This window comes from Alligator sinensis, unplaced genomic scaffold (assembly GCF_000455745.1).
Source record: "Alligator sinensis unplaced genomic scaffold, ASM45574v1 scaffold409_1, whole genome shotgun sequence".
Taxonomy (NCBI): domain Eukaryota; kingdom Metazoa; phylum Chordata; order Crocodylia; family Alligatoridae; genus Alligator; species Alligator sinensis.
This window is the reverse complement of record NW_005842284.1, coordinates 90,588-105,844: the sequence shown is the minus strand read 5'-3', so window position 1 is coordinate 105,844 and position 15,257 is coordinate 90,588. Positions and strand designations below refer to the sequence as shown.

Below are 15,257 nucleotides of genomic sequence, written 5' to 3'. Positions count from 1 at the left end.
GCTCTTCCATGACTTTCCTAACTAGACAGGTAGGATTGGGGTGCTGGGAAGCAAGCACTTTGGTGCTTTTTCTCTGATCTTTGGAGCAAAGTGAAATATATAATTAAGCTGCAGCAACTGAACAGTAATTGAAACATGGATTTTTCTGCTATCTCTGCTATATTTGGTTGGTGGCTTTATCATGGTCTTCAGTCTTCCAGCACCTCTACTATTAAACCACAAATGTCTCTCAAGGTTAAGTCTTTTCAAAAGTGTCTTAAAACTTCTGTAAATGGAACATGAGCATTTCTGCCAGTTTGAGAGGGCATTCTTTCAAGTAGAGTAACACATCTGACCCCAGCATTCTTTCCCGCTTAGGCAGGGGGTCAGACTTGATCTGTTGAGGTCCCTTCTGACCCCAGCATCCATGAAACTTAACCTTTTCTGCATCTCTCTCTGCCAGTCCTTCTGGGTTTCTAAAGCTTCCTGTTTGCTTGATACCTATTTCTAAGACTTTAAGAAAGATCAAAACTGCCTGGGAACAGAGGGCTGGTACAGTCCAGTTCTTAAATACAACCCAACTCTAAAGCTGCTGCGCCCATTTGCACTAGGATGGAATTTGGCTCTAGAATAATGGAGTGTGAACTGACTGTGGTGCCTTACTTGTCATGTCATTTTATTTGCATTGTTGCTCTGTTATGCCATACTGTTTCCCTGTAATAAGCATTTTTTCAATGGTGTTTCTGCTTTTAGTCCTGGAAAGCCTTGAGACTTTCGCAGCATTAATGAATCAATCCCATAGTTAAGTCTAAACTTTCTCTCTTAGGCCTTTGCCAAAGTCTTCAACACGACTCCTGATGACCTTGATATGCATGTGATCTATGATGTGTCACACAACATTGCCAAAGTGGAGCAACATGTGGTGGATGGAAAAGAGCGGACCCTGCTGGTGCATAGAAAAGGATCAACTAGAGCTTTTCCCCCTCATCATCCTCTCATTGCTGTTGATTACCAGGTACACTTAACTTGTGGGAGATGGAGGTAAGGGTGGATTTGGGGGAATGAAAAAGCCAGGCTTCTGTTCCTAATGAAGGAAAAGTGTGCTGAGTTTGCACAGTGAACATGAGTCAGAACTCAGACAGGTGTCAGTAGTGATCCTCAGGGTTGTATGGGATTCTGAACCACTCTGATTCACCTTCTTCCCCTCAACACACAGTCACTTGCATGACCTTCAGCGGCTCTGCTGTTGTCCGCTCGGGAGGGCAGATTGTGTTTGTTTACCTTGCCTCCTTGTTGAAAATGAGCACACTTGCATATGCCCTTTTTCTAGGCTGTCCAGGAGTCCTGGCACATGCACCTTTTAAACTTGCCAGTATTCCTTTATAGTATGTGAACTTCAAACTCATTCTCTGGAGCCAGGGTCTTCATGCCTGTGCCCCCCTCCCTGCATCCCCTTCCCTCTCCTATGTTAATTTGCAATTGTGTATGCATCCCCAGCTGACTGGACAGCCTGTGCTGATTGGCGGGACTATGGGCACCTGCAGCTATGTTCTTACTGGTACGGATCAAGGCATGACCGAGACCTTTGGAACCACTTGCCATGGAGCTGTAAGTAGGGGCGGGGGAGGAATAAGATTGGGTTTTTTTGTGGGGGAGGGGGTTTCAGACTAATCCCACCTGCTCAAGTGGTGCCTGGTGTGCTGTGAACTTCTAGGTAAGGGGGAGAGTTCCCATGTGCCTGGGCATGATGTGCTTTATGTATTTTACAGTACAAAGGGGAGCTTTTGGATGGCTCTGGAGGAAGTAAGTGAAGTTCCTGGCAAATCAAAGAGGGGAAGACACAACCCTGCTATCAAGGGTTGGCAGCCCAGAATTAAGAACTAAAATGAAAACCTTTATCAAAATGCTGCATGGCCATCCCCTAGTGCAGGGGTCAGCAGCACATTGCCTGTGGGCTATATCTAACCTGTCAAGCAATTGGAACAAATCCATGAAGTCAGGATATCATTAGTGACTTGGCAGCTGGTTGGTGCTGCGTGGGGGAGCAGTGGCAGCAGTACTGCTTGGGGAGGAGGTGGTGTCTAGTAAAACCTCCAGTTGTTCATACTGATTTGCTGGAATCTTGAGGACCCACACACAGTGGATTGTGTATGTGATAGGTACCCCATAGCAGTAATGCTTCAAGATGTGTAACTTTAGAAGCCCTAGAATCTACAAATTGTACTTTTTCCTGTGTCCTGGCTCACTCCAGGATACCCAGTTTCATGCATTGAAGCACACCTCTTGCTGGTGTTCATTTCTAAAACACACCCTGCTAAATATTACTCAGTTGACTTGTTAATTACATGAAGTGCATAGCACTAAAAACACATGCAAACTAGTAGAAAGCTCAATGGATCCCATCTTGCTCAGACTTTGTTTTATGTATCAGTGCTTCTCCAAGTGCTCACTTAAATGAAATAGCAAGGAGTTTTGAGTTCATGTTCAGTGTGCATCTCCTAATAATGTAAGCATCATTCTTTGTAACAGCTACAGCATGTGCTAAAGTTATCTCAAACTATTGTTTAGGGTCGTGCACTATCCCGAGCCAAATCTCGACGTAACTTGGACTTCCAGGATGTGTTAGACAAGCTGGCTGACATGGGTATTGCCATTCGTGTTGCTTCTCCCAAACTGGTCATGGAGGAAGTAAGTCTTTATAGTTTCATAGTTGGTAGGGTCGGAAGGGACCTGAGGAGATCATCAAGTACGACCCCGCCCTGCCATGGCAGGAAAGAGTAGCCTCCCTGACCGTGAAATAACGCTTCCTAATGTCTAGCCTGAAACTACCCTCCACTAGCTTGTGTCCATTGTTTCTTGTAACTCCTGAGATTGCTCGGGGGAACAGGGACTCTCCCAATGCCTGCTGGTCCCCCTTGACTAGTTTGTAGACTGCCGCTAGATCCCCTCTCAGCCTTCTCTTTTGGAGACTGAGCAGGTTCAGGTCCCTCAGCCTGTCCTCGTAGGGCCTGCCCCGCTGACCCCTGCTCCCGCGGGTGGCCCTTTGGACCCTCTCCATATTGGCCACATCCCTCCTGAAGGGCGGCGCCCAGAACTGGATGCAGGACTCCAGCTGCGGCCTGACCAGTGTCACGTAGAGGGGGAGGATCACTTCCCTGGACCGGCTTGAGATGCATCTGTGGATGGACGACAAGGTATGGTTGGCCTTCCTGACCACGTCCCCCACACTGCCACAATGAACATGGGCCGACATCAGTGATGACTCCAAGATCCTTTTCTGTCTCAACACTGGCGAGAAGAGAGTTCCCCGGCCTGTAGGTGTGCCGCTGGTTCTTCCTCCCCAGGTGCAGTACCCTGCACTTGTCAGTGTTGAACCCCATCCTGTTCTCTTCGGCCCACCCCTGTAACCTATCTAGATCCGCTTGCAGCCTGTTCCTTCCTCCTAGCGTATGTTTGACTCTTCGTATATATGGTACTATCCAGTGGTAAATTGTCCACTGGCACAAAGGTATGTACAGCTGCTTCATTTTCTGATGAACTGTCAAAACATCCAGGCATAACATTGAATATTTTTACCTGCCTTTGGAAAGGCCGTGGCTCCTGAAAGCCTTCCTCTGAGGTTGGGAATGATTACTCATTTTGCAGAGACTTGACACCAGCACCACACATGCTGTTGGATGACTTTGCGCTTCCTCTGTTCTTTTTTTTTTTTGTTGTTGATTTAGCTCTAATTTCATTTTATCCTGCTTTTTTCCCTGAAGAGAATTGGCAATATGTAGATGTTTTGCCTTTTAGGATACCTTGAACTCTTGTTATATAACATGAGGTATGAGAAGGAACTCATTTTAGGGTTTCTCATGTACAGAAAACCTGCTTCTTGAACACCTGCCAATTGTGTTGGGGATTTTTTGAGGAGGATGCTTTAACGAAGGTGCAATTTGAATGTTTGTAATGAACCTGTATTCAAAACAAGCCCAGTCAAGTTCTTTGTCAAAATATGTATGTTAAGAAGAAACTCCTTGGGGGCTTTCCCACTGACGTCAAAAGTGAACCTTTTCTAGACTGCAAAGATCTTCCAATTAAAATTTTTTCTACTTCTTCTACAGAGACTAGGAGGAGAATAAAGCAAAACATGTATATTTAACTCTGTGCCTTTCCTTTTTTTTTTTCAGGCACCAGAATCCTATAAGAATGTGACAGATGTGGTAAATACGTGCCATGCTGCTGGCATCAGCAAGAAGGCTATCAAACTGAGACCTATTGCTGTTATTAAAGGATAGAAACTGACTGTGACATTGGCAAAATTGTTGGCATTACAAGGCCTCCCCCAGAACTGACAAATATCAACTTACCAGACCTCTCAACAACAGAGTGCTCACATCCCATGCTCCCTTTTCTGGAAATGCAGGCAGACAAGAACACTCCTAGTCTTACCCAGACTCTTAAAACTAACTCTCTTGTTGCTAGATGCACTTAACCCCTGGCAAGGGGGTAAACAATCATTCTGTTGTTCTGTGTGCAGTGGTCCCACAAACATGCATGAAATTCCATTAGCAGAACTGCAGATCTCACTGGGGCACACTGTCCATAGTTAGCCTGCAGACTTAAGTAACTACACCCTCTGTCAGAAGAAGTAATATATAAACTCTGTTCTCTTGGCCTCATTGCCTAGAAATTCCAAAGACCACTTAAGTCTTCTACCATATGATGCACAGAACTTCTTGCAATGAAAGGATGTTCTGGTTTCAGAAGCTGGTCTGCATTGTGCTGTATGCAGCATGCTGGTACCTGGCTAGTAAATGATTGAAGAGGGGGGAGTAGTCTAGCACTCCTTTCTTTTGAGGGTGACTGGCTAACAAGGGGTCAGACACAGCATCCTTTGTTTCCCAGCTAAACTTTAGCCCATGTATACTGACTTGATGTTGGCAGGTGTTGCATAAAGTTTAATAGAAATACTAGTGTTGGGTATGTTAGGTTTTATATTACCCATGGATGTTATGACTTCACTAACGGATGTACTTGGCATAAGCCTCAGAGGCCGAACTCCGTAGGAGTTGGATGTGCTAGGTCAGCTTTCTGTCCTCCTTGACCTGCAGATCCAAATGCAGGTTCAGGACTGAATATCAGTAATATAATTTCAGACTGACCAATTAGCCAATTTGTTTTCATTTATGTTCAGTAATTATGGGAGTTGAAGGGCAGGTCACCAAAACAGTGTCTGGGGAATTTATAAATAAAATGGGAAGATGGTGACTGTGTCATATGTTCACTGCGTTACTGAAACACCCCATCTCTTTTCCTTTTCTTCTCTTTCTCTCTCTCCCCCCCCCCCCCAAAAAAAAAAAAAAAACACAACCCAACAACAACAAAAGGAAGTGCTAGTGCCAGTCTAGAAACTGATATAAGATTTCAGGTTATAGTTGTGCTAATCTGTTTGCATGTGGGTTCTGATTTGTGCAACTTCTTGTTTCCATGGCACTCTGGGGGCTTTTTGTGGGGGGGGGTTGTTTTTTCCCCCCTCAGATTGGTAATAGTTTAAATAACTTTATACACTAGAGCTTAATGTCTTTGACTAATTCTTGTCCACCACTCTCCACCCTTGAGTGAAGCTTATTAGTAAATCTAAATTGTAGACACTAGAGGGTGCTTGGACCAAAAGGTTCTAAATTTTTGAGCAGGTGCCAAAGTGTAACCCTAACAAGAATAACCATAAAGAGGTGCAGAATCTCCCTAGTAGTACAGCCCGGGCTTGCCCAATGTGAAAATGTTGTTAATTCAAGGAACAACTTTATTTGAAGCCTATAACTGAATGGAATTTGGTTCTTTTTCTGTGACCTAACATTAGCATTGGGGGACTAGTTTGGCTTCTTTTCCCCTCCCCCCAGTCTTAAAAGTTCAAAATGAAAAACTTTCATTTTTGACAGGTTCAGAAACAATTCACCCTTACAGTCGCCCTAAATGTTTTCCACTGGGCCTAATTCAGAGAGGCCTAGACAGATTGGAGGATTGGGCTAAAAGAAATCTCATGAGGTTCAATAAGGACAAGTGCAAAGTCCTGCACTTAGGACGGAACAACCCCATGCACCAGTATGGGTTGGGAACTGACTGGCTGGGCAGCAGCTCTGTAGAAAAGGACCTGGAGGTTACAGAGGACAGTAAGCTGAACACAAGTCAAATGAGCCATTGTTGCAAAGAAGACTAATAGCATATTAGTAGGAGCATTGCTAGCAGATCAAAGATTTTTGATCTTTTCAGTACGGTGTCCAGTTTTGGGCCCCCCACTAGAGAAAGGTAGTGGACAAATTGGAGAGAGTCTAGCGGACGGCAATGGAAATGGTTAGTGGGCTGGGGCACATGACTTCTGAGAAAAAACTGAGGGAACTGGGCTTATTTAGTCTGGAGAAAAGAAGACTGGGGTGGGATTTAATAGCAGCCTTCAACTACCTGAAGACTAAAGGATGGAGCTAGACACTTCTCAGTGGTGGCAGATGACAGGACAAGGAGCAACAGTCTCAAGTTGCAGCAAAGCTGATATGCCCCAGGCTCCACACACCGCTGGGGACAGCTCTGAGGAGGGTAGTAAAACACTGGAACCGGTTACCTAGAGAAGTGGTGGAATCTCCATCCTTGGAGATGGGGGATGGTCCTGCTTTGAGCAGGGGGTTGCACTAGATCACCTCCTGAGGTCCCTTTCAACCCTCACTTTTCTGTAATTCTGTGCTTCTGATGTTATTTGCACTGGCTTCCTTCCATTGTCTCCCAATTCCAGCATGACTGAGTTCGGAATAAATCTCGCTGGACTTGAGTGTACATTCCAAAGACAGATTTTGACTTGCAGTGTTAGTTGCTGCTTTCCATCCGTTTGTGGCAATGTGAACTTCCGGCAGGCTGCTAACGTGTGGCTGGGGTAAACATAGTTCTCTGTCAGCTTATAGCGCCTGTCTTTGGACACGTAACTTTATTTCCTGCCGAGCCTCATTCATTTTAATTTCTTTGCTGTCATGGAACATGCAGTTCCTAACGGGATTGGTCTATGGGAATTGCATAGCACACTACATATAATGTCTGCCAGCAGCCAATGCACTAAAATCAGCATTTATATATAAAATGTTCTTCTCCAATGAGAGCTGACAACTGGCCATACAAATGGGGGGTTGGTATAAGCAAAGCTAAACAAGAATGATTTAAGGAATAACCCCACTGAAATTCTGAGCTTTTTTGGAATGGAGGGATACCTTGGGAGGTTTTTTTTAGGGGTTTCAGGAGATATCTGTAACTTTTGATTCAACAAAATTCTTCTCTTTTCAGCAGCACCTGTTACTACAGATATGCCCGCTGTTATATACAAAAGGCATGGAATTTGATTCTAGCAAGAAAGGCAGTGTTATCTACTCATGGTGCACCCAGTAAGCTTGTGCAGGTTCTGTTTCTGACATTACCTATTGTAACAGTAAATCACTTAAAAGAAAAATGTGTTGGGCTTTTGTACTGCTTTTAGATGTTGTTGTACCAGTGCAAGAATGGCACTTGTCCCCAGGGCTTTAAAAGGTCAGAGAATAGCTGTATGGAAACTTTTTGAGGTTTGGGTTAGAAGCCTCATGTCTTAGCCTTCACTCTTAAACTCTTCCATTCTGGGGTTTGTGGCTTTTCAGCGAAGAAAACGTGACTTGCTGAGCTGCGGTTGAAAGCAGAGGAACAGTGTTGCAAAGGCACCTGCTTGTCTCCTCCCCCACCCCATCCCAAATTTGACACTACATCCATACCATGTTCAGTACCATATTGGAGGTTCCCTTTTTGTTCCCCAGTGGGTTTTTTTTCCCACCCCTCCTCTCTTTCTCTTTCTGCTTTCAAAGTGCTCCTAATTCATGCTGCTTCCTCCCTCGCTGGTGGTCCCACTGCACTCTGGCCCATGAGGAATGTGCGATCTCTGACACATCTCTGGCGCAGGAAGTCAGGCTTCTCCGCTGTTCTCCTTTGTTCCTCTCAAATGTAAACACACTTAACTAGCCTCTCCCTCATCTTCAAAGCCACCAGACAAAGCAATATCCCTCCTGGAGCATGTGCCAGCATGTACTCTTGCTTTCAAAAGGAAGAGTTCAATTACTCAGAGGGCCTTGCCTGCAACTGGCATCTGCTTTTCTCTCATACTGGCTCTTTTCCTCACTAGCAGGCCCTCAGCCCTCTCCATATTAAGAAGCAACCATGGGAGTTCGGAGGCAAATGACACGGGTGTTTTGTCCCTGAACAGGACTGGGTGATGCAGAACTAAGGATGCCTGCAGCAGGTGCTTTCCTTACCCTTCTTTATTACTCTGCCCTGTCCCCTGATCCTTTTTAACTCAGAGACAGCAATAGCACAGTTGCCAGCCACTTAGCTTAAAATCAATGAGAATATTTTAAGAGCATCTTGAAGATGCTTTTTCACTTGCCTTTAGGATGCTTTGGGGTCCCACTCTTTTTTTTTCCACAAGTTTTTCTTGAAATCATAGTGGGATGGAAACTTTTAAAAAATTGCAACTCTTCCCCAGTCATGCCTTTTGGAGCTTGAAGAAAACCACGAAGAGTACAGAACCTTTCACTTGTTTAAAATGACAAGAAATGGCAGCATCAAGAATCCTCTGGATAGGAGCAAACCAAGGATGTTCCTGTACTGTTAAACTGACCTTCAGACCATTTTTTCAGCCCTATGTATACTAAACAGTAGTGCATCTGCCTACTACTGAACACTTCCTTCCGAAAGCACAAAACCAAGGATTTCGGTCACGTCAAAGATAAAGTTTAAAATGTGAATTAACATCAAGGCTTAATCCCAGAAATTGCAGGTAGGGAAATGGAATTGTCACTTTCAAATGTTAATGTCCTTGCTTAATGATGCTTGGTATTAGACATGGGTCAAGCTGCCAAGTTTGGTTCAGGATCTGCATTACGTACTAGCACATCTTTTTGCATAAGACTCATGGTTTGAGTCTAGTGGAAAGGTGATATTAGATCTGGCTGGTTAGTTCACTTAAAACTAGGGCTCAGCCTCTAGCCTGTGGGCCCAGTGTAGCCCACAAAGCTGTCATCCAGCTTGTGGGGTTCCCCATGCATCCAGAAACTTGGTGGCATGGGATTGGTAGCATTATTAACTGCCATAACTTTTATATTCGTTGTACTTAATGCTGCCAAATTTCCAGACTTGTAGAGAGCCCTGTGGGTTGAATGACAGCCCCATGCATGGGGCCATTCTAACTAAATTCAGCATGCCATAGCTGCATCCAACACAGGGTTGCACCTGCAAACTGACCCCATACATCAACCCCATGCTGGATGTGGCCTATAGACTGGCCCCACACTACTCATCCAGCCTGTGGGGCTGGAAGGTTGAGCACCACTGCTGCAAAACTAAGAGATGTTAAGTTCTATGGTTTTAGTTTGGGACTGTTTTTACTTAGCACTTAACTAACATTTTACAAACTTCCATCAGTTCTTCCTTGCAACAAGCATCAGAGGGAAGGAAGAATTATTCTTGTCTGAGAAGCAGGAAAGCAGAGGCACTAAGAAGTTGCAGCTTGTATGAGCTGCACTTCTGAGTTCAGATCAGTTGACACTGAAGGGTTCTGGCTTCTGATTCTCTTGAATCCACCAACATGTGGATCATGAAAACAGACTTCTTCCTATCCCTCTTTGGAAAAACTGGATGAACCTGTTCTCTGTGCTGTATATCAGGAATTCATCTGAAGATGGAATGAATAGGATGATTTTAGGTTTTCTACAATAAGCTGCTCCCCAAAATGTATTAGATAAGTAGCAAACTACTTGAGGCAACCAATAGAGAAGCCTCTGGCTTCATGGCACCCATCTCCTACAATGTGTGCTAGCCACTAATCATTTTACCAAGAGTGACCTTGGAGCTTCAGCTTTGTGGTGTGTGGGGGGGTGTGTGTGTGTGTGGTTGTACTTGTGTGGTTGTACTTGTGGTGTGTGTGTGTGTGTGTGTCTCAGAACCACAACCAGACTCCATAGTTGGCCTGAAGTTACTATTTTGTTCCAGTGCAATTTGTGTTACTGTAGAATAGGGGTGTCAGACTCTCTTCCCTGGGCAAGAGCTCACCCAGAGCTGGATCCACGGATCCAGCAGCAGCTGCAGTGGGTACAGATCTAGGGTCAGAAGCACAGGGTCAAGTGACAGCATGGGTCCAGGGGCCGTATCTACACAGTTCTTGCCTACTCCCTGTAGCCTATGGCCATGTCCTTCAGGGTCTGGGGACCATGAATTCTGCTGCAAACCATGCCTACTGGCCATGCCGCCAACTTCTGATAGCCTGCTGGACTACACATGGGCCAGCTAAAATGGTTCCACAGACCAGATCTGGTTTGTTGATGTTATTTGGTCCAGTAATTATGTGGAGTGTGTTGATGAGTGTGCCCCCTGGCATCTGGGTCCAGAGCAAGGTCTGGTGCCTTTGCTGGAGAGATGCTGTTTGAGGTTGGTGGGTCTGTCTATAAGCCTGAACAGGCTTGTCCCCCAAAACACCTTGAGATGGTCGTCATTTTCCACTAGGGGTTGGAGGCCATTAATGATGACATCAATTTCAGAAATAAATATCCTTTCTGTGGTCATTTGAGGTGTTGCTAATTTTAGTATTCATCAGCCTGCTTGGTGATTAGCCTTGCTAGTCATCTTTGTAGTCTATTTGACTTTACTTTCAAATAGGTTTCACTCTTTCACTGAAGGTCTTGCAGAAGGAAAGAGATTTTATTGTTGTTGGTTTAGGATTGACAGCTGGAATGCTGCTGCTGTTCATACAGTCTGGAATAGATAAGAGGGTGCTGATACAGGGGACTAAGTGAGGAGGGGGAATGCCCTTGATCATAGAAAACAACCCATCACAGAGGCTGAACTCTGATCCCATTACAACATGAACATCATGCTGGTCTAGAATGATTTTTCCCTTTTGTTTCCAAAACTTCAGACAGAGCTAGCCCTGAAAGCACTTCTTGTTTTGAAAATATACATGCTTCTATGGTCTTCTCATGCCAGATCCCACAGCTCTTCCATTAATGGACAAGATGCAATCTCTAGGAAGAAACATGCAGTCTCATTTCTTGAGATTTAACATGTGCAATGCTGTCTTCCAGGCAGAAATTCTGATGACCATCAATAGCAGCCAAAAATACCATCAGAATCTCTTTGTGTGTGTCCCGTTCCCCCCCCAAGGTTTTGCTGGCAGCAATGTTGTCCTCTGTCAAGAAAAAATGAAAGATGAGCTTGAGGTTAGTGTGCTGCGCTGCAACTTGGAAAGCCTGACTTCAGCTTTTTGCTCTTAATTCAGGATTTACATCGGCTCCCACATGTATCTGATTTGCAGCAGGTTATTTAATCTCCCTGTACCTTGGTACTTCATGGAGATAAATTCATCTGTCTTTTTCTATTTAGATTATCAAATCTGGTTCCAGGGCTATGTCTTACCATGTCTATCTACATATTGCCTTTAGCACAATGAGGACTGTATTCTGTGGTTAGATTGGTTGGGATCTCTAGCTACTAGATAATACCATAAGAATATAAGCAGTAGGCCTGCACAAATAGGGAACTATTCGATTCGGGTTCGGATTTGGCCAATTCGGATGCCAGAGATTCGATTCAGAGCTCTGAATCGGTTTCTCGCTTTGATTCAGCCGAATCCGCTCCGAAGCTTTCACCCTGCTGCTCCTTAACACACACACTGTCATCCGTGTCACGAGTTTTGTTTGTCTGCAGCTTGAGGTGCAGTTTCCCCCAAACCCCTGCACCTATCTCCTTGAAACTTGGCAGTCTTTGTGGTCTTAGTAAGAGCTACCATCCTTGCAGTTTTGACCTCACTGTGGCTTAACACACACACGTGACATGAGTTTTGTTTTCAGAAGTTTGGGGTAGTTTCCCAGAAATCCCTACACCTATCACCTTAAAGCTTGGCACGTGTCATGCTCTTAGCAGAGGCCACCAGCCCTGCACGTTTAATCTGAATCAGCCAAAAGACAACAAAGTTATAGATATTTCATTGATTCCCCATTATACCTTATGGCCGAATCTCCGAATCTTTTCCGAATCGATTCGGAAGCTCCGAATCAATTCGGAAAGCCTAACGCTTCCCATGATTCAATTCAGATTTGTAGATTCGGCCTCCGAATCATCTCCACATCCGAATCATAATCCGAAGCTTTGCACAGCCCTACTGACTTATTTCCTTGGCTTTAGTCACAGGCTCAGCAGGGAGGCAGCAAAGACACAGCCTTGGAGGGCTTAAATAGAATTCTGTAATGTTTTAAAAGCTAGAAAATCCTGAGAAGAAGTCATGCTTGCTTCTCCACCTCAAGCAGCAAACACTGGGGTGAAGGAGAGAGGCTAGGGGCTTGTTAAGCATGAAATGATAACACGAGTCAAAAAAATTTCATTAATAAAGATACAACTTTGGAAACTAACCATGTAGAAGCAGGTTCCTGGCCCTGTTTAAATCTCCTTTTCAGTGCTGCTACCAGGTGATGTCTGAGCCCTCCTTTAGTATAGAGCAGGCGTTTCAAACACAAGGCCTATGGGCTAGATCTGGCATGTGGAGCCATCTGACCTGACCCTGAAGTCCCAGCCTAATTCCCTGTGGTGCATGCAGCATGCGCTTGTCTTGAGCACTGCATGTGGCATGTGGGCTGGACCTAGCATTGTAGGCCTCATCACCTCTGTGAGCTGGTTTTGGCTGGTCCAAATCGGGCTGTGCCAGAGTCAGCACATAGGTCCTGCCTGGCGGGGCACCACATGCAGCACCTGCCCTGTGCTGGCTCCCCCATGTATGACAGCCAGGTCAGCCCCACGTGCCACATGCAGCATATACCAGTTTTGAGGCTCACTGTGCACATGGCACAGAGGGCCAGCACACAGCATGCACTGTCTGCAGTGCGTGGGCTGGACCTGGCAGTGCATGCAGCCCAGGGGGTTGCTCCGGGGGCAATGGCTGCATGCAGTACCCTGCCAAACAGGCCCTGTGTGTTGGCTCTGGACCCCAAACTCTGTGTGTACTGATCTGGACAAGCCCCAGAGCCAACGTGCAAGGCTAGTCTAGTAGAGTGCCACATACAGCCTGTACTCCGGACTAACATCCTATCCTGCATGCAGCACCAGGTCCAGTACATGCATCACGTGTAGCACAAGCCCCAGAGTAGAGCCAGTGCCTGCTGCATGCAGCTTGGATCCAGTGCTGTAGTTGCTCCATGAGATACAGGGGCTTGGTCCTGATTTGGCTCATGGGACTGGATGAGTTTGACACCCCTGATGTAGGGGACCCCAGTTCAGCATGGATGAAACTTCTGTGCAGAATGCCTCCCCTTCCCCTCCTCCTTTTTTTTGGTTCAAAGTGCACATTCAAGTGAATTTGTTGCATTGTTTTGGCTTAAGAAACAGGAAAAATGAAGGAATTGAACTTTTTTCTTGGTTTCAAAACAAACATTTTGCTTTGGGGTGAATGAAATTTTCTGTTTCAGCCTGATTTTTTTGTTTGTTTGTGTTTCAGTGAAGAAACCAAAAAATGTTTTCATCTTGCATAATTCATCTTTTTTAATTTTCTCTAGGTCAGAATATAATGGACAGCATAAGAGGGGTGTCTGGAGAGCAAACCCCTGTAGAATGGCTCCTAGGAAGTTATCTCTGCTGGTTACCCACCATCACAACTGAGAGCAGCCTTTAGGCCTCTCTAACTTTGTTTTAGGAGCTAGGTCAACCCCCAGCAACCTCTGGTAGCAGTATCCATCTATATTCTTTTCCCTCCCTCTCCAGGTACAGTGGGCATTCCTCAGACATCTGGGGACCTGACTCTTAAAATATGTCTCCTTTCTTCTGTCCTCCTCCCTTCCCAATTGATCTACTTGCCATTTCCTAGCACTAGGGAAATTCCAGTCTCTGTGAAATTCTGGATGAAAGGCTAAACTCTGTTTGTGCTGTGCTCAACTCTTGTTTCACAACACTGTCTTTTCAATAGCACCTCTCTTTGATGACTCAGTCAAAGAATTTTAATCTCCTCGGTCTGTCTGTAGTTGTAAAATATAATACCAATGAGGTTGATCTTATTTATCCTGCAGCCATGAAAATGTTGTCAGAAAAAAATTGATATACCGTACTGAGGAGCAGAATGCTGCTGCTGGGGAGGATTTTACTTGAATGTGGCTTTTAATTCTAAACACTTCAAATGGAAATTTCCCTTTTTGAAGTGTGTGTGTTTTCATCTTTGTTTCTTTTGGGTCCTTTTTTCCTCCCCCTTTTAAGTAAGTAGCTAAAATTTTTGTTTTTCATTTGTAAGTGAATTATCTTCTGCCGCGGCTGTCACATCTGCAAACGGCTGATAGACTTGTCTAGGAACAGGGATTACTTATAACCTTCCCCTCCTCACTGATTCCTATCGCAGATCTACGCTTGTCAGTGCTGTTCACCTGCAGCACCTCCTCCTACTCATGTTCCACACCTTTGCCAGTGCACCAACTGGTAGCACCCCCTGCCATTCCAGCCCTGAAGCTGAATTCTCCTCCACTGGCACAGGAAGATGCAAATTGTGCCAGCAGGGGCTATGCGTATCTGACAGGAATGTATAAGGATTTGTAGCTTTCACAGAGTTCTCTCACAAGCTCCACCTGGAAATGGTGGCTGTGCCTATGGTTCTGTTGCCTAATGCGAATCAGTTTGACCTTGCAGGCACTGAATGAAGTGGACCTCCATCGGATTCTGGCTCTGAGTGATTGCTGCATGGCACAAGTGGGATGTACCCTCTGTGAAGGTGGGCAGGCCCACCATTGTACCTGGCTACCCATTCCTGCCAGGGACTAATCTTTAATCACATATTTATTTACTGAAGTCTCCTCCCTTGGTTGCTCTGAGGGCCTTATGGCTAAGGGCAAGCAAAACTCGGAGGCATCCAAACCCCATGCCTTCAGGCTTGGGCCTGCAAGTAGGATGCCCGCTAAAGGTTTTGGAAACATCTGAAGCCCCAGGTGTGGGCAGAGGATGTTTGCTGGTAGTAGGGGAACTTCTGGTTCTAGGTTCTTGGATTTGGAATTACTTTTGGCTAATTTGGCCTCCGACATAAATTATATTTAAAAAAATCTGGTTCACTGAAGGCTTCCTAGCAGCCCAGTCAGCAGAGGCTGCTCAAAAAAGATGGTGAATCAATGTGTCTCTTGGGTGCTTAGGCCTTGGCTGCTTCTGTCTCTTGAGCCCTGGCTGCTGTCTCTTGGTTGCAGGTTCATAGCGGAGCAGGGATTGTGACAGGTTTAGCAGTA

At 45.3% G+C, this 15,257-nt stretch overlaps 1 protein-coding gene across 1 annotated transcript in view; it reads left to right on the top strand.

The window, feature by feature from the left end:
- Positions 1-5,329, top strand: part of RTCB (RNA 2',3'-cyclic phosphate and 5'-OH ligase) — a 15,028-nt gene extending 9,699 nt beyond the window's left edge. The window contains exons 8-12 of the mRNA XM_006028018.2: positions 1-29; positions 806-994; positions 1,477-1,587; positions 2,548-2,667; positions 4,152-5,329. The exon at positions 1-29 is cut by the window's left edge and continues 144 nt beyond it. Of these exons, the coding sequence (XP_006028080.1) occupies positions 1-29; positions 806-994; positions 1,477-1,587; positions 2,548-2,667; positions 4,152-4,259 (557 nt within the window). The 3' untranslated portion in view covers positions 4,260-5,329. The remainder of the gene's footprint in view (positions 30-805; positions 995-1,476; positions 1,588-2,547; positions 2,668-4,151) is intronic.
- The last annotated feature ends 9,928 nt before the right edge of the window (positions 5,330-15,257 follow it).